General features: G+C 45.3%; 1 protein-coding gene across 1 annotated transcript in view; it reads right to left on the bottom strand.

Moving 5' to 3' along the window:
* Window positions 1-11,288: 11,288 nt before the first annotated feature.
* LOC120836382 overlaps window positions 11,289-21,477 on the bottom strand; it is a 34,811-nt gene continuing 24,622 nt past the window's right edge. The window contains exons 3-5 of the mRNA XM_040205226.1: window positions 15,341-15,432; window positions 15,177-15,245; window positions 11,289-11,416 (exon numbers count right to left, since the gene is read on the bottom strand). Coding sequence (XP_040061160.1) covers window positions 11,289-11,416; window positions 15,177-15,245; window positions 15,341-15,432 — 289 coding nt within the window. The remainder of the gene's footprint in view (window positions 11,417-15,176; window positions 15,246-15,340; window positions 15,433-21,477) is intronic.

Here is a 21,477-nt window from a genome sequence, read left to right as displayed (position 1 = left end):
AACCATACGCACTTTGTGATTGTTCGTTTTGCTTGAATTGATAGCCTGTTTTTACATATCATGCTATACAACATAGACCTGCATGGGCCTCAATGTTTGCCAACCTAAACATAGCTGAGTAATGAAAAAAACATTAACTAAATAAATTACACCTTTATATAACGTGAATAAAGCTACATAGTACTCGTTACGAGTAAAAAAACTACGCTGATTTCTATTATTCCCTGACGAAGAGAAAAATGTTACGTACGTTTTCCCATAGGAATACACAGGAAGACTGGACAAGTAGACTGGTTGCTGTCTGCTTCAATTTGCAATCGGAAGTCCCGTAGACACTAGCGCCAGCTGTGCCTGTAGTGTTTATTGTAATAACTCTATGCAACGGGTTACACGAGCATCTCTTTTTGTGCACGTGTCGGTCACTGCCTTGTTTGTTTAATTTGTCTTTCTGCATGCACAGACCGTTAACAACAGTTGTTCCACGATAGATTATTCCGGAAATATGTTGCACCCCTCCCCCCCCCCCCCCCCCCCCATGCTTCAAGCTTCTTGACGTTTTAATCTATAGACGATTGCAAGCAAGGCAACTGGCCGTCGCCATGTCTCCGTTTGTGGGGAGAAGCCCGTGCAATTGCAAGCTTGCCAAAGCTATGTTCATGAGCAAGTTGCATGCGCTTGCCCGGAGCGGGCACCAGTCGGATCGACATGCTTGCAATTGTCTATATGGCACATGAGATCATCGGGGATTGGAAGACGAAGTTAACGCCGGTTTCACATCTGGTTTTAGAAGTAATGCAAAAAAAAGTGTGTGATGACATCCTTTTGTGTTCGCTTTATTTTTTGTGCGTTTGGGGCTTCTGATGATCAGACGGAATGAATCGTGCCGCTTCCAGAATACACTAAGCGTTTGAACCGGCACGGGCGTACATCGAAACAGCCCCAATGATGGACTTGATGGACTTTTGAAAAGGGTCTGTTAGACCCCTTTCAAAAGTCCACCGGGAAACGTTGACGGTCGCCATTGCGTGGACACCAACGTTACTAAAGCACTCAGTTGGGAAACTCGCCCTTGAAACACGGACCCGTCGCTTCCACCGAAAACGAACTAAATACGATAACACCACCACCCTTAACAACGAGCCAAAAGCATGAAAGTAAACAGAAAGCCAAAAGCATGAAAATGAAAGTCGCGTCGCACGGAGTGTATAACACTCCTTGCGACGCGACCGGCGCGCCGCCGCGCGCCCGTTACCGAAGGTAGGCAGGCAGTGAGAGTCCCAGCGAAACGAAACCACGCCGCGTACACTGGTACGCATTGAAGTCGGAGCGGTGCGGTTGCATTGGGTTGACAGCATGAACTGCTGTGTCGTTAAGTGCTCCAATAGTTATGCGTCGTATCTTGTGGGGACGCAATTTCACAGTTTTTCACCTCGCTGATGTTTTGTGGGACAGCGACAACGATGGACCGGCCGCGTAAGACGCGAGAAATTCGGTCTCCGGATCATGTCTGCCACTGTGTCGGCACGGCTGACATATTCTACACTGCCGCTTTGCGCTCTGCGTTTGTTTTCGTACCAGTAATGCCATCCCACATTCATGGGTATGCAGTGCGAATTTCGTTGAATGAATGCCCTCCAAGGAAGTTTCGTCCTCCTCGGACGTGTCGAGGATATTTCCGGACCAGTATGGCACGCAGTCTGTACTTCATGAAGAAAGATTCGGACGGTACAAAAAGCGACCAATATGAATCTAAGGAAAACTACAATGAAACTTGGAATGAATGGACAATCGATGTTTGAGTATGGAAGTTTATGTGGTGTGCTTTCTTTTTTGATCGGCCTCCTTTTGGATGTGAAAACACTGACACCCCGAGTCTTGTAGACAAATTTTTTTTTTCTCGGCTTTAGAGCTACCTATCGCAAAGTTGTTCGAACTCGAAGTACCGTCCACCGGTACCTTCCTACCTGTAAAGTGGGCACCTCCAGGCCATGATGAGTGGTATTCTCTTGACAGCCTTTGACGGTCAAAACCGGTTCCCATTTAGTTACGCCGCTCAAAAATATTTCCACCTGGTTAAACTATGCCATCTTTTCTAGGTTTAATAAGTGTTTTGTCAAGTTACGGTTGTCCAAGTACCTGTGTGCCGAAAATCAGACCCTCGCACAACCAGATTACTACACAACAGCTGACCGCAAAAGCCTTTGACGGCTAAACCGTGTGTTAATTGGCCGGCAGACTTGGTTTTCTCAGCTTTGAAGCCACCTTTCGTAAAGTTGCTTCAATTGGAAGTACAGTGCACTAGTCTCTTCCTAAATGTAAAGTCTCCATCTCCCACGACCAGTGGTATTCTCTTCACAGCCCTTTCACGGTCAAAACCGTTTCCCATTCAGTTACGCCGCCCAAACCTAATTTCCACCTGGTTTCCCTATGCCACCTATTTTTGATATTATAACTGTTGTGTCAAGTTACGGTCATGTCCAAGAAACTCTGTGCCCAAATCTGCACTTCGCACAGCCCGGTTATAACACAAGATTTTGGATCCAATATTGGATATTCCTGACAGCTTTATTCCTTTATTCGTTAGAACCACGACTTTCACACCTGCTGTCTTAATAAAACTTGGCCCACTTAGTGAACATCTCACTCACCTCCAAATATCATCGTCCCAGCAGTCCTACGTTTACAGCGACGAGCGAAACAAATTTCCCACTGAGAGCTGGTGGCGGCCGTCTTGCTTTTCGGAAAATTTCTCAAACCCCTTTTTCGACCACAACTAAAGAGATTACCCCTAATAACAACTCAAACTCAATATATAAGGAGGGGAGAACAGCCTAAATGCCTTTCTCAAATCTCTCCCAGCACTCATGCAACGTCACCCTCAACTTATCGGCTCAAAAAGCAAAAGTTCCGTCCGTGCGCGCTTCCGCCGCCACAGCTTCGCACGCGAAAAGGCGCCGCAGGCTGCTGAGCGCGCCTCACTGTCGAACGCCAGCTCCTCCGCTAGCGGCGCTACGCGCGTTTTTGAAAGCGCCCCCTATAGTTCCCGCACGGAGCGTATAGCTACTGCGAGATGGCGCCTTCAAAACCCGGACCACAAGCGTCCATCGAAACCAAACTAAATACGACTACAGCGCCATCTTTTAGCAACGAGTCAAAACATGAAAGTTGCTACTGTGAAATGATACTGCGAGATGGCGCCACCGGCCCTTGCGCGACTCGACGGGAACCATTACCTGCAGCGGCCACTCCGTTATGGTGTACTAGAACTGGGCAGTGTGTCGTCCGCGCCGAGAAGCAACGGAGGGGGGAGGTCGGCGCAGCGATGACGGCGCGCGAGGAGGCCAGGGGGCGCTGCGGGTAACAGGCGTGCTCCTTCCCGCTCGGATTGCCGTGTGGTCGTACTGCTTGTGATCGCGTGGTTCGCGTCGTCGCCTTGTTTTGCTGCAGTTTTTTTTTTTTTTTTTTAATGGTTGAGTGAAATGGATTGTGATCGGTGCCGTTCAGTAGGGTGTAGACAACGCGTGCAATGACAGAAAAACGGCGGGACAAGAGAGGCGGGACGTGTTTTGTGTCGGGGCAGTGATTTCCCTACACCCCTCAGCGGGGGTGTACTCCCCCCTTGTTTTTCCGAAAGCACCCCTTTAATTCGCAACGACTCTTATATTCTCAATGCCCCCCCGAACACCCTCCCTAACCTCAATTCTTGGGGCCCGTGCCGAGTTGCAACAGTGGCTACCGGTCCTGCAAAGAAGCCCGTTCCCTTTTTCGTGCCCCTCTCGAGTTCAATCGGGAATCGGCGTCAGTCGTCGTCCCGAAACATTAAAAGGAGTGACAGGGAGACTCTGCTTCATGCAATGCAGGCTGTCATGACAGTCGTCCTCTACATTTTTTTTTCCGGAATTTTTGCACTCTAAAGTATCTGCTAAATTAGTTTTATAGACACTGGTTTGGGCACACCGAAGGGTCCTGTGCACGCTGACTGCATTAGAAAGAAGTGACTGTGAAAATATGACGTTAAAGGTTATGGCCTCACATGAGCAAATTATTTTTTTTTCCTAACGGCTTTAAAAATATGAGGGTTGGCCCAGCACTCCGTCTCTTCAATAAGGAGGTGCTAAGAGGCCTCTTTTTTTTTACCGCAAGAAAATTGAAGGGTTTATGGCCCAGCGGAAGATACTGAGTCATTTATCCTGAAGATATCGAAGCTCATCAAGATCATGACCTCACGTTGGAGAATGCAGAGGTACAAAACGCCATAGGCGCCGACTACGGGGGAGCTCGGGAGCCCCTCTCCCGAGCTCTTGGGAAAAGCAAGTACCATCGCCTCCGGAATCCTTGGGTGCACCTCATTAATCTCATCTGTGCGCTGGCGCCCAGTGTATAATTAAAATTTTATCTGTGTGCCCTGGTGCCCACACATATCAATATAGCTAGGTGCTCAGTGGATAAATAAGATTATATACACTGTGGTTACTACCAGAGCTGGTGAGTGGATACATTTTTCTAACTATTCGCACAATCCTGTTGGAAGACCCACGTAGTAAGAGCAAATACGATAAAGGCTAGTACTGGAAATTCCTTCGAAAGCCCGTGGAAGTAGTTGCGTGAGTCGGCAGTGGCACCTCCATGCAGCCTACGGAAGTAGACGATATAGCCCGTTTTGTAAGCCCCATTTTGTTTTCCCAAACATTGAAACAATTCATTACGTTAGTGCGCTTCAACCACGGAACTCATTGGTCACAACTACAGTGACAGCGAAATTATAGGGTCACAAAAGCACACATTTGTTTAGGTATCACGCCATCAGCATGCTTATCCTACGTTATCCAGGGGATTACACACGTTTGGGACGTCTCTTTCAAGAGACTTCCCCAACGTTTCCCTGGGGGATGGATTTCCCGCAGCTATTCAGAACGCAACATTGTCAGCGCGAACAAGCGATCGCCGGTTTTTCTATGAGAAACCAAAGGATCTCAGCAAAGTTCGAATCGCTGAGGAAAAAGCTCATTCGGGTCTATAATGCAGGTGATAAAAGTTCGTCCTCACTAATACTCTTTCGAAGTAAATCCGAGAAAGCGCCAATGTCTTGTTCGCGCTAGCAGTGTCGCGATGTGTACTGTGGCGTCCTGCCCGAAGATGCACGTCTCGGGCAAAGCATTTGGCAACGAATTAGTGTGATAAACAATATGTGAAACAGCAGAAATAAATAATACCGTAAAGAGTTGGCCAAACAATACGAAACAATCGAACCCGTGCGGAACGCCAAGCCAGCCAAGCGCTACCGCTGCCTGCGCTTTGCACTCCGGCAGCACGCCTACTACACGTTGCGCCCTCTCGCGGCCACCGATCCGGTCATCGCTGAAAGAGCCCCCCCTCCGCCGGCGCTCGCTACACTGCCCAGTCTTCTAGTACACCATAACTCCGTGAGGTTCCCGGAGTGGCCGCTACTGGAGAAATGGCGGCGTTGCGATCGCCTTTAGTTCGGTTTTCGAGTACGGATAGGAGCCACGTTTTCAAAGCACGCTTTGCGGCAGTTTCCCAGCCGAGTTGTTCTAATAACGTTGGGGGGGGGGGGGGGGGGGGGGGCACGAAGCGCGTAGTTTGAACCGAGTCACACAGGCCAGGTGTACAAGAATACATGCTCAGAGTACGTGAGCAAGCGATGACGGGCAGGCGTTGGCGCAGAGTTTTGAAAGGAGTCTATTGTGTTGTTTGTACCTTTAGACATTCGGAAATTTGTCCGCCTCAAATGGCGTCTGGTGTCTCAGCTGTGAATGAGAAATTTTGCCAGTGCAGTACCACCGCTCGCCTCGGGGTCTTTAGCGTGTATCACCCAGTAGAGATACACAGCCGGACGCCGGTACGATGCTCATCGTGATCAAACCGGAAAGGGGATCTAACCCAGAATCGGGACAGCCCCAAATTTCCCCTTGCTGCGCGGTGGATTTTGCAGGAAGGTCTATTGTGTTGTAACAGCTAACTGCTTTTGCAGAAAACGTGCCTGCATACTGAATCTTTTCCAAATGCACAGGCGCGTCACTCCTGTTGACGATTGTCAATATGGGTAAGACGCCATTACGTCATGGTGCTAACGATTAGCTGCCCGCACTGCACGAGCACTGGCATAAAGACAGTGCGTGCATCAACGGGCTTGTTTTCATCTGAACACGAGGGCTCAAAGAAGTAGATGGCGCGTGCGTAAGAGTACGCTAAATTGTATGGTTACTCGTTACAAAGGAAAGAATGTACTCTGTGTTTGCTAACCGATGTGGTGAGTGTTACCGAAAGATATTCCCCGCTAAATTTAGTGGAAAACGTTCCCTGCTGAACTTAGCGGAAAAATTTCCCCGCTAAATTTAGCGGAAAATTTTCCCCACGGTTACGCTGATGCCGACGGCGCTTAAGCCAGAAACGGGCGCCTCAGAGCTGCGCTCTAAAATTACTGTAAAACACTTAAGACTGCTTATGCGTGGGAAAACGAAAGCATTCCTACACGCAGTGCATTCCTACAAGCAGCGCGCCCGCTCCTCCGCGGCGCGACATGGCTGAAAGCAGAGCGTAGACCACGTGATATAGTAGTGCAGAGAAAGAGAGGTGGAATTTCCCGCTCGCCCCCCTCTCCGTGCCTCCGGCTACGCCTGACACGTGACCCGAGAGGCTGCAGAGAGCGGCGGCCGCACCAGTGCCACCCTCTTCCTTTTACCGGCGCGCGGGCCGCAGCGTCAGGCGAGGGCTGCTCTGTGGGGTGGCGTTCTTTGGAACTATGACACCTCGCAATCAATGGGAATTTATCTGCCGTTTCGCGGAGCCAGTGGAAAAATGTGTCGCTTGGGACGCAAGCGGCAGTTCATGTTTTTAAGTAGGAAAAGGGTCTATACCAAAGGATTGACGAAAGAAAAGTAAATGCACTGGCCCGGTGACTCAGGGAGAAAACAACTTCGCCTAGGGCGCTCCACACGACGTATGCCTTTCGTTCCCATTATCAGACATCCCAACGTTCAAGGAGGATGCGAAAATTTTATGCGAAAATTTTAATCGTAAAATCGTTCATTAGTATAATGAGTAAAGTTCGCAGGAACTCTCTCGCTAAATGCTGTGATTATGCAGTGACCCAGGGCTGGAACAACTTCGCCCAGGCACCGCACTCGATGCATTTCTTTCGCTTCGATTATCAGACATCCCAACGTTCAAACAAAACTTGGAAAATGCGAAAATTTTATGCTAAAAGTTTAATCGTTAAATCGTTTACTAATACAAAAGGTAAAGTTCGCAGAAACTTCCTCGCTAAAAGTTGTTGTAATTATGCGGTGACTCAGGGCTGAAACAACTGCCCCTAGGCGCTACACACGACGCAAATCTTTCGTTTTGTTTTCAGGCATTTTAACGTTCAGCAAAGCTAGGAGAATGCGAAAATTGTATGCTAAAAGTTCTATCGTAAAATCGTTCATTAGTACAAAAGGTAAAGATCGCAGTAAATTCCTTTCTAAATTGATGATTATGCGGTGACCTAGCGGTGAAACAGATTCCCCTAGGCACCACACCCGAAGCGTACCTTCCGCTTCGATTATCAGACATCCCAACGTTCACACAAAACTAGAAGAATGCAAAAATGTCATGCTAAAAGTTCCATCGATCCTCAAGCACATCTGGGAATCCGAGTACCGCTACGGAGATACGACTGATGCTGTCTCACAGGTGCAAATGTCAAGAGCGATTTTGCGAAAAAAGCGTATAAAGTCCCATCCCTTCAGATCTTCACGTTATACCTGCGTCAGAGAGCACGAAGTCCGAAATCGACGGAAAACAGGGGCGCATCTCGACTACCACGCTCTGAACGAACTCGCATCCACCAGCTCTGGGCGCTGCCATCTTACCGGTGACGTCACGGCTCTTGTGAGGTCACGTGACGAGTAGTCACTTTTACGTACAACATGGCGGCAAGCCAGGGAAGGGGCAGCATTTTTGAACTTCCGAATTATCACTCTAACCCCCGCTACCTTGTTGGGATTAATTTTACTTTCATCAACAGAAATAAGAGAAATGTTACGACTAGCTTAGTTCAATTTACCTGCACGTGTGCAGAAATTCGGTTTGTATCTCAATACTGTGGGATCTTGCTAGCTACCAACACAGGTACCGATAGAGTAACCTAACGGTTATCTCAACAGCGGCGGCGATCTCAAAGGAGCCGTCAAACCTAGTAGCGCGGTCCCCACATCTCCGCGGCAATATAGACGACGTTTAGGGCTACATTACCGCGGGTCGGTTCGATAAATTACCTCCATCGGTGCCAGTGATTGTTTACCTTGTATCGCTCTCCCGAATACAGCAGAAGAGAAGACGCACGTACCAGAATAAGTACCAGAGTAAGCATTTATTAGAACACTCTTACAGTGAACTACGATGTCCCCATCTAAAATGCCCCCCGCGCCGGCAAGGTAAGAAAAGGTCCTTACCTGCCAGACGCGGAGTTCCGGACAGCCAAGACCGGAAGCATCGGAGAAGTCGCCGACACACGTCCTATCACTTTTGCGGTCACCGGTCGAGTCCTTTTCCCGCAGGAGGTGCAAAGAAATCTAACGAAGCTCCTGTCAACTTTCACGGTGTTGGTTTAAGAATGCGATGACTCGAAGCTTCCATAACGATTTTTATTTACACTGACTATCGAACTGGAACTTAGAAACTGATAAGTAGCCAGGATTACAACTCGTGATGTCACGGCGAGGAAAATTCTGGTTGTGACGACGACACGAACGAAAGCTAAAAGAGGGCGCCATCAGAACATCTCGGTGCTAATGGAGGCAGCAAACATATACAACTATAATGCAATTAAATGCAAAGGTGCAAGCGAGTCACAACGTGTCACGGAAAAAAAAAAGTATAGTGTTTTTTCGTTTACTGTTTCCGCATAAGTGAGTTTCTGAGAATTTCAATGAGAAAATCGGTCGCGTTTTCGCCCGTTTTCGGTAGCTGGCGTCATTCAGCTTCATGCATTTTGGAGCACCGTCGGCCGCCATTTTCCAATTGAAAGATTCAGAAAGTAATGCCTTCTGAACAAGGTAACGGTTAGTTCTGGAACTTTGGCGTCAGACTCGGTCCGCTAGCGCTACACTCGGGCGGAGAATAAGCGTTCAGCAATGCGTAGTTTTTTTTTTTTTTTGTGTTTCTTTTTTTACACATTGCTTGTAAACGTACATTGTTTGGGGGGACACCCTGCTTTAAAACAGGTATAATACTGTACGGAGGTTCCACTCAATTCAGTTCGTTCAGATATGGGCATTGTAGTTTCAGTTTGTTGTGATCGCCATGCCTGCTTCTCATAACGAAAGTTCCGAGTGAATGCGCTTGCAACAAACCTGAAAAATGCGCGCACTTTTACCTTTTGTAAAATTGTGAGCTGTTGTGATTAAGGCTGCGAATACTTTTATGAAGGATCAAAAAATCTGAAAAATGGCACCACGCGGCGTTGTTTTCGCGTATATGGTTCTGAAAACAATCATAGAGGTGAACCTTCAACGCAAATAGTATTCGCTATGCCGACTTCGGGAAACGAAGGTAGTGAGGTTATTTTTTCTGAGTACAGTGAAAATGAGAACATAAAAAGAACCTAATAAAAAGTGGGGTAGAATCATCGGCTAAATCTCAATGTTCTATCGTTGCTAGCTGTAACCCTTTAGTAGGAGGCATCACGCCGCATTGGTACGTCACCATCTTGTTTAGGAACCCTCGCCATGAACAGTTCGCGTCGCGGGCCTTTGTGCTGCTGCACCGCCGGAGCCTCCAAAGTTGTCCTTTCTCTTCATTGTAGCCATCTTGGTGGCTCCAAGTCTAATTTTTGACTCACGAATTCTTATTTGGTTTGTTTTGAAAAGTGGCCAGGGCGCCAGCCGCATTTTTTTTGAAAGTTTAGGAAACCTAGCCCATTAGGTGTCCTTACCGTTTTATTGTTATCTGTTTTAAGGGGAACGCTTATCTGTTGTGTTAGGCATAAAAATAAACCAACTGCAATGTCAATGTATTTAAATATTTTGACCCCAAAAGGTGGGAACGCATACTTCCGCATTTAGTTTTTATTTGAATATAACTCACAGGGGTATATCGTAAATATTTTAAAACACCTGAAACAGTTGTGTACAAAAATTATAACGAAACCGGTAGAGGCATATCTACCTGTCCAGACTGACTGTTGGTGAATGAAAATTATGTAGCAGCCGAAAAATCTGGCGGGGTATTTGATTACGAACTGAAGCTTTATACTCAAAGTGATGAAAATTAGAACATCATATAAAGAATAGGTTACATCAACTCAGGGTATCAACAGACTATACAAAAGCATGTGAGAAATCGTACTGTATTAACTAATCGCGTTTCGTTTTTTCCTTGAAGTATATTATTGTCATATTTGTACAGTCAGAAGCTTAGAAGCCTGGTGTTTCGTTTACATGGCAATCCAGGAGTGGGGAAAAAACAGAACAGACAACACAAAATTCCAATGCTTGTAGCTTTGTGAAGTGTGTCCCGTTTTTGCCCCGCTCCTGGGTTACCTTGTCACTATTAAACCAGCTCGCCTGCACACTTGTTTTAGCCTCGGTCATTACTGTTTCTCACTCTTCATACCGCATCAGCGCCATTTCATGCTACCTGTGGAATAACCATTGAAATTAACGGCTCTAAACTGCTTTATTTACTTACGATTGTCTAGCGAAAAACCCAGTATAACCTTTTGGTGCCTGGATTATGGAACTGAAAATCTACCTGGATTCTACCTAGACTTCAAGTTTTCAGTTTTTTTTTTTTTTGTTTTTTTTTGTCTGCAATGTGGATTTTAAGTTTCCAGAAACAGTTCCAGGTGGATTTCCAGTTCCATAATCCAGAGAGTGAAAAGTTATATTAGGTTTTTCGGTAGGGTTATTTCTACGTTTTTCGGGCAACATATTATTTCCACACTTTCGTGCACGGCTACAATTTTTATATGCGTTAAACTAAGTAATATTTTATTGTCTATTAATAAAGATTAGTCTTACAGAAATCTTAAATAGTTTATTTTGCGATCCTTATATTATCGCTGAAATAAAGGGAAAAAACTAAATTAGTGTCTTTATGATAAAGAAAAAAAAACATTCTGTGGATTCGGGAATTATTTATTTTTAATTAGGAAAACGCTTCTATACTGCTAAAAGAAACAGCTTCAGGTAACATAAATTCAAAGTGAAAAAAAAAATATATAATTCACTTTTTTATGCGCTGGGAAAAAATGCCTCTTAAAGACTTTTGTAATTTTTATTTTTTTATTTTGTGTCTGTGCAGTCCTTTGTGTAGTATACATGCGTTGATTTGTCCCACAGGAGCGCAAGGAGGAGTTCGCAAGGGGTAGCAACTTCATCTGGCTTGTGGTACAACCAGAGCTCGTAGTCACCTGAAACAAAACGCATCACTCGTCACCTATTATGGGAAAAAAGAAGGCCGCTGGCGTTACACGGGGAACTTGAAAATCAGGGGTAAAAGTTTCGAAACGAGGTTGACACAAACCATATTCATTTCGACGGCTGGCACGCTTTTCAGCCGTTACTTAACACTTAAAAAAAAAAAAGGATTTCGATTGAAAGATGTGTGCGTGCTCGCAAATTATTTGTCTAGGTCTAGTATAGCATATAGCATCATTCATACGGTTCAAGCTTTGTACCGGTCGCACTCCTTTTTTTCTTTATATAGCGCTTGTGTTGGACTGGTCGGGAGCATTCGGTGCATTCGTTGAGCGCACAACTACTAGAAACAAATCGTTGCTCACGCTAACTATTGTGCTAGCAATTTATGCTGCTAATAGAGTAATTGCGAATTTCATTAATTCTTTGACTATCTTAGAGCTACGGATGTCGAACAAGGATGTAGATTGACAAAAGCAGACGAGGCATGATGCAACACCTTGCACTCTAACAGCGTGATTCTACAATTTTCAATCACAACGACAAAGTTTTAGGACGGAATAATTTCCAAACAAAGACCATACAATCAAGATTAGAAAAAAAATATCCAGATTAAGAAAAATCAGACTTATTTGATTTAAATCAGATTTAATTTAAATCAGATCTATATGATTTAGAACAGATTACTTTGATTTAAAACACTAACTAAAAATGAGTGATTCTTTATTATGTCTTTTTGAACACGCAGATTTATTGATCAATTCTTTCGATCACTGATAACAAAGCCGATAAAATAATTAGTGTGTTTTTAAAGTACAGTTAAATTAACAACGTGTAATTGGTGTAATTCCTGCAAGAACAAGAACAGGTTGCTTTTTCTGGTTAATTATTAAACCTTATTGATTTTTCTTTCGAGGTCTGATTTCATTGAAGTGGGACATTGTATCTCTAGCTTTTCTTCTCTTTCTTTTTTTGCGTTTTGTTTTTGTGGCAATATGACGTTATGTAGCTGACGATCGAAGTGTAAAGTAAAAGTCAAGCTCAAAGCTTCCATTTCTTTTTCTTTTTTTCTCTTTTCAGAAGATCAATTTTGTTGTTTATATTCAGTCATATATAAATCTTTCTTGCTTGATATTTTTTTTATTTAAATACAAAACAGATGCACATAGAAGGCATCAAGCGAGAGACAAACGTATAATTTACACAAAAATATGTGAGGGGTTATTCTTGCTGGAAAGGTTTGATTTAAATCACCATAGTAAAACTGATTCGATCTAAATTACGATTTAAATCATATTAAAGTTTATTCTCCACCCTGCATGCGACGCACTTATGAACCCTCTCCGGGTTCGTTCGAACTACCATGACAAGTTAAGATTTATTGCGTAGCAGAGTGCGTGAAACGTATGCTTTAATGAGTAGTTTCCATGGGTTCTGCTTCCGACTTTGAATGTGTCGCTGGCAATGGCAAGCCGCAGCGGCTGTGCCTAATACGGGTGAATGCGCCCTCTCAAGGTGCTTCGCCCGCTTCACCATATACAAGAGGTGATCACACTTGTGCGTAACGAGTTACAAGCAATGGATTTCTTGTAATCAATTACATTTTACTGTAATTTTGTAACGCTTCAATTACTTTCTTTAAGGAGGAACGATCCTTGTAATTGAATTACTTTTTTTTTTTGGCTGTCATCGATTCCAAAATTACCCATTACAATTTTTCTCAATTTCTTTTTTTTTTGGGGGGAGCTAGGGAAAGGGGGGGGGGGGGGGGGGGTAGATGTGCTGGAGTCACTCAGCTCTGGGCAGCGGTAATTTTTTTTTTTTTTTTTTCGAATTCATAATGTTTAGAATTTTGAGGATTAGTAGGCCACCTCACTATGCTCAGTTTCCTGGGTACATTTTTTTTTTTGTACACTGGAGACTACGTCCGGGTATGAAAAATGACCTTATCTAGCCTCTTGTGAGTAATGTATTGAAACAACGCTCTTTTTATTTCGTTTTATTTTTTTCACTGGCGGGATTGGGTGTGTTGGCGTCGCTCACTCAGTTCTCAGCAAAAACGGTCAAGACTTTTTTTTTTTCGGAACTGAGCGCGAAAGTTTAGGGATTATGCTACCCTAGTAAAAAAAAAAAGTTGAATGAAAAGTAACGTGGGAAGTAATCTATTACTTTAAAGTAATTTCTCGATTACTTTTTTGAGACTGTAATTGTAATTGTAATGGGTTACTTTTTACTGTGAAGTAATTGTAATTTTAATCGGTTACTTTTTTCACTAACGTGTACAAGTCTGGAGGTGATCTCACACTTGGGCTGACATGGGCGAAAACGTTAAATGGCACGACGCTTCGCCGGATGGGGGAAGTGTCTCAAGCTGCGGGAGTCGAGTTAGCTACGTCACGTGAAGCCTCGTCGCTATCTGAGGTATTATCGAGAGTAACTCTACGGGGCGCAGCGCACACAGTCACTCTGATTTTATCGCGCCCGATCCGCCATCTATTGCTTGCTGTGCAAAGTTGGGACGTCATACGCCCACGGCGCTATCCTGCGGCGCTGTGAGATGAGGTGGTAAGCTACACTTCGGTCATTCGTGAGCCAGCAGCGCGCGCCGACGGTTTCCTGCTGCCACTATATAGGCTCCCATGAGTCATATATGTATAGTCCAATGGCTTGCGCTGCAGTTCGCCTCCTCCTCGATGCGTTGAACAAAGACGTCGGCCTGTGAATCCCGTAGTCTGGGGATCCATTCCCGCTCCATCGATTGGTATAAGTCTCGTTAACTATGATTGCCTAAGTATTATTAAGATGGATCAACCACCACTAAAAGTTTGATTCACACGATGCATCTTTTCAACGCGCAACGGTTTACCGAAACCGAGATTTCGCGAAATCGGCCTCTTCACACGTACAGAGATTGACGCACAAATCCTGTGACGCATGGACTCACGAGAATTTCGCCAAACCTTGCCATTTGCACCGGGAACATCGAGCGTTACGCATCGAGATTATATGAAGTACGCAGAGTGTGAAGAGACGAACTGGTCGGATTCGGCTCAATCGGTCCATTAGGTCTGCCAAACCGGGAAAATACCGCGGACGTCAAAAAAGAGGCGGATGATCTCAAACTATTTCGGACATATTTTGCTCCGCTAAAAGATTAGTTATACCCGTTCATCATGTTTACATGCGTGCTTGCACTCGTCGCGACCGTTGAGGAATCTGCACCGCACCAACAACTGCACCAACCCGTACTGCCCATATCGTCCGTACGCTCCGCTTCTCTGCCTGTCGCTCGCCGCCATGTTTTTGTGTTTTTTTGTTTTTTTTTTTTCCTTTCGAATTTGGTCATATTAATCAGGGTCCTCCAAAAAGCTCTCTCCGCCTCGAGGGTCAGACGTCAAACCGATGTCGAGCGGCCATTGGCAGCGTTCGCGTTTCTTTTTCGGGTGATTGACAGGCCTCGGTGAGATTTCAGCAAAATCTCGGAAGCGAGGAGATCGCGCAACTTTTTTCGGTGGCGCACCACTTTTTCGGTTGCGTTCACACGGGGTTTGTGTTGTCTCAGACTGCATGTGACGGTTTCTCGTTACGCTGAAGCGTAACGCTTTTTGCATAAAACCTATCCCTTAAACAAATTTTGTACTAATATATCTGCAATAAAAAAAAAAGAAACAGTAATTACGCTGCCCCCATTTCTTTTAGATGTTGCCCGCGAACTTTTAGATAACAAAAATCATCAAGATAATAACTACTCACCCGTTTCGTCATAGTAAAACAAAGAACATACAGTATAATCGGTATATACAAGGTGCATTGCTCCAAGATCTTAAGGAAAGAAAACATTACAGAAATTGTCATATTGACCAACACTGCAGACATGCGTTAACATAGGCCAAAACTTAACCAAAAGTGATATCTACCCTCAGCCTTATCTGCGTCTTCAAGATTCATATAATTGTACACGCCATATCCAGGGTCTTTCTCCAGCATGAGGTATAAATCCATTGTCTCTCTGAAAGTTCACAATAAGTTTTTTTTTTTTTTCTTTTCATGTCACAGGTGCTCTTGTTTCAGCGAAGTCTTTAAAAATATGTCTGCCAATAGAACGGTATTAAAAAAATAAAACTTTTCGAGAACGAACCGCCAATCATAGCAAACGTCACTGACCGCAAAAAAAAAAAAAAAAAAAAGGAAGAAAAACCGGAGAAGGGGCTATGACTCGGCGACGTCTTCTTGCCAATTTATTGCGATACTTTTTAATTTGTTAAATCAACCTATGGTTCCAAGTAAAAAAAAAACTTGCTGAACGTCATCGCAAACCCGCAATTCAGCCAATTTTAGGAATACATAAGGCACATGTGAATCGTGGCGGTGGACTAAAGTCTCCACTCGTGAAATAGACACAAGGCTGGAGATGCGAAAACGAGGATGATAGTCTCGCCATCGGCATTTTTGCTTTGTCAGCCTTGTGCCTGCCGCACGAGTGGTAACTTTAGCCTACCGCCACGCTCCACGTGCGCTTTAAAGGGACACTGACACCGCCCAAAAATGTTTTTTTTTTTTACTTTTTGCCAGGCGGTGCAATTTGGTGTGAGAAGAGTACCCAATCAATATTTTGCTACAGCGTCATATATATTTTTAATAAACTAAGAAAACACAACCACTCAAAACCGAAATCGAAACATGAGCCGCGATATGCGGGCTGGAGACCAGGGAGGAATGTAAAGGAGGAGTTGCCAAAAGTCACGTTACTTCACCCCACAGCGTTTTTTTCTTGTTTCTTTTTTTTTTTTTTTGTGTGTGTGTTGTGCGAAACAAGCAGAAAATGTACACGTGGCACGTTGGACGAAAAACGCAAACGACAAGCGCTTCGTGTTGAGGATTGCGCGTTTTTCAAACTCTTACCAATTCGTCTCCGTATAAGACAAGCAACGTCTTCAGCTATAAGAAGCGGCGTTGACTCGGCGACTTCCTCGCGCGAATCAGCTTGCTGGTCGGGCGTGTCGTACGGTATAAATCCTAATTGTTTTGATCGGTAAAACATGTGTTTCTCTCTAAGCTAGACAGATTTAACGATAACGCAACGGCAGTTCTGAAGTACAAATCCCACGCCCGTCGTCCGCCGCCATTGCTTAGTCTGCTCCAATGATACGACGCCATGTTGATAATTACGCAGTACATGTACTTCCGGTACTCTGTGCAATTTGTTTTTATTATTCAACGGATTCGCAGTTTTTTTTAGGAGCCACGAAAAATGGGTTTGATATTTAAATTTTTGTTCATATTCTTAATATTGAGTGCTTGCCTTCGATAATTCACTGCTTTGAATATATTTGGTATGTCTGTGTGAACGGCACATGACGACGGAGAAGAGATTGAGCGGGACTCAAACCGGCCGATTCTCGATCGGCTGTTTTCGGGAGGAAACAAAAGCGAACTTTGAGCCGCAAATTGCGTTTTGGGCCTGGATTCTCATATATGTCTTGTACAAAAAAAAAAAAAAATCATTGGCGAGCATAAATATTCTGTTAGAGTCCCTTTAAGCCTTCCTAAGATTGACGGATTTACGGGTCTTCGATGACGCTCAATAAGTTTCTAATAAAAATCATATGTCTATTTTCACCACTAAAGACGTTAGTAGATTTTAGTTAATTATTTACCTAATTAGTAATACGTTTTTGTAACCCCTCACGTCCGCCGTGGTTGGCAATTTGTTCTCGAAAAGTGTTTCTTGCTTTATCGTCAACCACTCTTTTGATAGGATGTGATAGCGCTGAGGTAATCGATCTTTGATCTGAAACATTAAACACTTCTTAAAGGGGCCCTGCAATCATATTTAAGTGTCTGCCTTTTTTGTGGTTTCCACGTCCCTTGGGGTTCAGGCAAGCCAGCGGGCACGGAGAGAGTAACTAAATATCAGTGCTTCATATTTTAACCGGACGACGCGGAAACCTCCTCCACCGACGAGGGCGACCCGCGGTACCGAAAGCGCGCAAAATGTGACGAATTTGGTCCTGGGTTTACTACTGGTCAGGGCCGCTAAAAGCTTCTTTTTAGTCGAAATACAAAATATAAGTGGCGCGAACCGTTTCATTTATTTATAAAAGTAGTTTTTGTTTAATATTTTAGATCAAAAAAGAAACGAATGCAGTTCATAAAGTACGGAAACAAGATACGACCCGTCGACTTTACCGCCACCAAGCGGTGGAAAAGGCGGCGCATACTAGAAAGAAGTAGTGGGATCAGGCATCGACACGGAAAGGTCCCGGATGTACGCGGCGGTGCTGCGGTCGTATGAGCAGGAGGATCCGACCGGCTCCGAGCGTTCCGAAGGCCTTCGGCGAGAAGCTTTGTCTTGCGGTTTGGTTGTTTCGCGGTATGGCAGCGCAAAGTAGCTCCCATTCTGAACTGATCTTTACCCTGTATTTGCTGTCGTTCGTTGCCAATGAAGTGTCATGCCGAATTAGTGTTTAATCGCGCAGCAAATGCATTGAGAGCCGCTCTGGCTGCCCGCTGCATAGAGCCTATCCAGAACACGCATTAATGGCGCCCTCTCGCGCCGTCGGCACGGAGTGCGGCAGCCGTGAGCGCTCGATGAGCTCACTACTTCTCCTCTATAGTCAGTTACAGGTTAAAGCGGCAAATACCCCTCAAAGGGAATCGGATATCCCTCCGCCACCTCCGCATCCAATAGCGTCCCACCGTTTCCGTGACGTCGCGGCCAACGCGCGAGGAGGGTCTTGCCTTTCTGTACATATTTGCTTTATCTTTCGACTTTGACTTAGCATTGTGGAAGCCACGAGAGGGAGATTAGAGTTTTCCCCCACCGACGGAAACAAATACGACTTTCGGGGATTAGCTTCCCCCCCGATGGATACAAAGGCTGCTTTCAGGGGCTCGGTTCCAACTCCGATGAATACAAAGGTCGCTTTCTTAAAAAGTGGGATTGGAGACAAGTGGGAATCCATTGAAGCGGAATCAGGAGCGTTTCCAGTGAACTCTTCTTTCGACTGCGGAGAGATTTGAAACGGGCGCATCACACTTGTGGGAGGAGCTTCTCCTACCTTCTTGACTTGTAACCGACTATACACTCCGTGCGACGCGACTGGCGCGCCGCCGCGCGGCCGGTGCCGAAGGTAGGCAGTGAGAACCCCAGAGAAAACGAAACCGAAACCACGCCGCGTACGTTGGTACGCATTGAAGTCGGAGCGGTGCAGCTGCGCTGGGTTCACAGCATGAAGTGCTGCCTGTGCTGCGTCATTAAGTGCTTCAATAGTTATGCGTCGTATCTCGTGGAGACAAAGTTTCACAGTCTTTTACCTCGCCGATGTTTTGCGGGACAGCGACAACGGTGGATCCGTGCCGTACGACGCGAGAAATTTGGTGTCCCGATCATGTCTGCCACTGTGTCGGCACGGCTGACATATTCTACACTGCCGCTTTGCGCTCTGCGTTTGTTTTCGTACCAGTAACGCCTACATGTGTCAGCGCCGATGGGACGAACTGAAATGCCATCCCAAACTCGCGGGTATGCAGTGCCAATTTCGTTGGAGGAATGCCCTCCAAAGAAGTTTCTTCCCCATTGTACGTGTCGATGATATTTCCGGACAAGTATGGCACGCAATCTGTACTTCATGAAGAAAAATTGGAACGGTAAAAAAAGTGACAAATATAAATCTAAAGAAAACAACATTGAAACTTGGAGTCACTGGAGAATCGGCGTTTGAGTAAAGAAGTTTATGTGGTGTGCTTTCTTTCTTGATCAGCCTCCTTCTGGATGTGGAAACGCACCCCGAGTTCTGTAGACAACAATTTTTTTTTTCTCGGCTTTAGAGCCACCTATCGCAAAGTGGTTCGAACTGGAAGTACCGTCCACTGGTCCCTTCCTACCGGTAAAGTATGCACCTCCCACGATGAGTGGTATTATCTGACAGCCTTTGACGGTCGATGCCAGTTCCCCATTTAGTTACGCCGCCCAAACTAATTTTCCACCTGGTTTCGCTATGCCAACTATTTTTGTTATAATAAGTGTTGTGCCACGTGACGGTCATGTCAAAGTACCTGTGCGCCGAAAATCAGCACCTCACACAACAGGTTATTACACAACAGCTGACCGCAGAAGCCCTTGGCGGCCAAACCGTGTGGTGGCCGACAGCTTTGTTTTCTCGGCTTTGGAACCACCTTTCGTAAAGTTGTTTCAATTGGAAGTACAGTCCACTAGTCCCTTTCTACCTCTAAAGTCTCCACCTCCCCCGACAAGTGGTATTCTCCTGACAGCCTTTTCATGGCCAAAACCGGTGCCCATTGAGTTACGCCGCCCAAATCAAATTTTCACCTGGTTTCCATATGGCACCTTTTTTTTTTGTATAATAAGCGCTGTGTCATGTTACTGTCAAGTCCAAGCACCCGTGTGCCCAAATCTGCACTTTGCACAGCCCGCTATAACATTAAAGGGACACTGACAGGGTATTTATGCTCGCCGAGGTTTTAAGTTGTACGTGACATATGAGAGCTCAACTACCCAGAACAGAATTTGCAGCTCGAAATTCGGTTTCTTTCCGCCCGAAAACCGCCGATCAAGAACTGGCCGGTTCGAGTCTCGCTCACTCTCTTTCTCGCGGTCACGGGCCGTTTTCTAAGGTATCGATGCGACCACCAAATTTAATCAAAGTCGTGGGTCACTGAAAGCACACACTCAATATTAAAAATAGAAAAAAATATGAAACCCATTTTTTGTGGCTTCTAAAAAGCTGCAAATACGTTGATTGAAAAAAAAAAGTTCCACAGACAACCGGAAGCATTCTGTGCGTGCGTCGTTTCGCGTATCGTGGGACTCGCAGGGACGGCGATGGCAGCGGACGACTATTTCAGAACTGTCGTTCGCGGTACCGGCGAATTTTGTCTGCCTTTAAAAGAGAAATTTGGGACTGGTCAAAAGAATTAGTATTCATCCCGTACGACACGCCCGACCACCAAGCCGATTTGCACGAAGACGTCGCCGAGCCGTCGCTCCCTTCTTGTGGCTGAAGACATCGCTCGCGCAAACGTCAAGCGCGACGTGTCTACTTCGACTTGAATATGCACGCGTACGATTTCTTTACTAGGTGAGAATGTCGCCAATGCGTGGTGCATCCAGACTTCGACCCGGGAGTGCTTTTGCTAGAGAAAAATCGACAGCAAACTTTCCAACTTACAGTTTACCGGCTGAATTATTACTAAGAAAAGAGATCCACCAGTAGAGAGATCCCCTAGTAGCTCAGTGGGAAAGACGTCCAGTTCGCACGCGGTAGGACCGGGTTCGATCCCCCGTGAAACCTTATTTTTTTTTTTTTTCAAACATTTTTTGATGTTTACATATCTTTTTCTCTTTTTTTTTACAATCATCACTGAAGAAACAAAAAACAATATAAGAAACAAATGTTGTGGACGACACGTCGCTGAATTAAATGGTATGAGATTGCCTTTTTGACACCTGCGAACTCAATGTAATCACTTTCCACAAAATGCAAGGATCATATAAATCAGGTAGCGTCCGCTTTCCGAGGTGCCCGTAAATGGTCTACAGGAATTGCAGCCAGCCATTGGTCCCGATCCCGTTGATCTTTCGGAAACTCTGTCGCACAGTGCCACTTCTGTTTCGGACGCAGGACATGTGAGCCAGCTCTTCACGCAACATCTTGGGTGTATTCTTTTCGGAGCCGATCAAAATCCACCACGGGCACTCACTACTCATCTCCAACTCCTCAATGTACAAAACAACTCATCTTGGAGTACAGAACAACGAGCGGAACATACATAACTGCAAAAGAATCCCACGGCGACCAGTTCCCATACGCCGCATGTCGTCTGCTACCGAGAAGGAGAACAAAAAAAAAAAAAAAAAAAAAAACACGGTCGGGTGTAGCCACGTGACTTCCGCCACACACTCTCTTCTCTCCACTTCTCCGACCTCCGTCGGGTTTCGGTTTCGATTTCGAGCAGTTGCGTCTTTTGGCTTTATTAAAAAAATACGCTACTCTGTTGCAAAATATTGATTGGGTAGTCCTCCGACACCATA

Source organism: Ixodes scapularis, unplaced genomic scaffold (assembly GCF_016920785.2).
Source record: "Ixodes scapularis isolate PalLabHiFi unplaced genomic scaffold, ASM1692078v2 PGA_scaffold11__112_contigs__length_91849675, whole genome shotgun sequence".
Lineage (NCBI taxonomy): Eukaryota > Metazoa > Arthropoda > Arachnida > Ixodida > Ixodidae > Ixodes > Ixodes scapularis.
The sequence above is the reverse complement of the archived record's forward strand: the minus strand, read 5'-3'. Positions and strand labels throughout refer to the sequence as shown.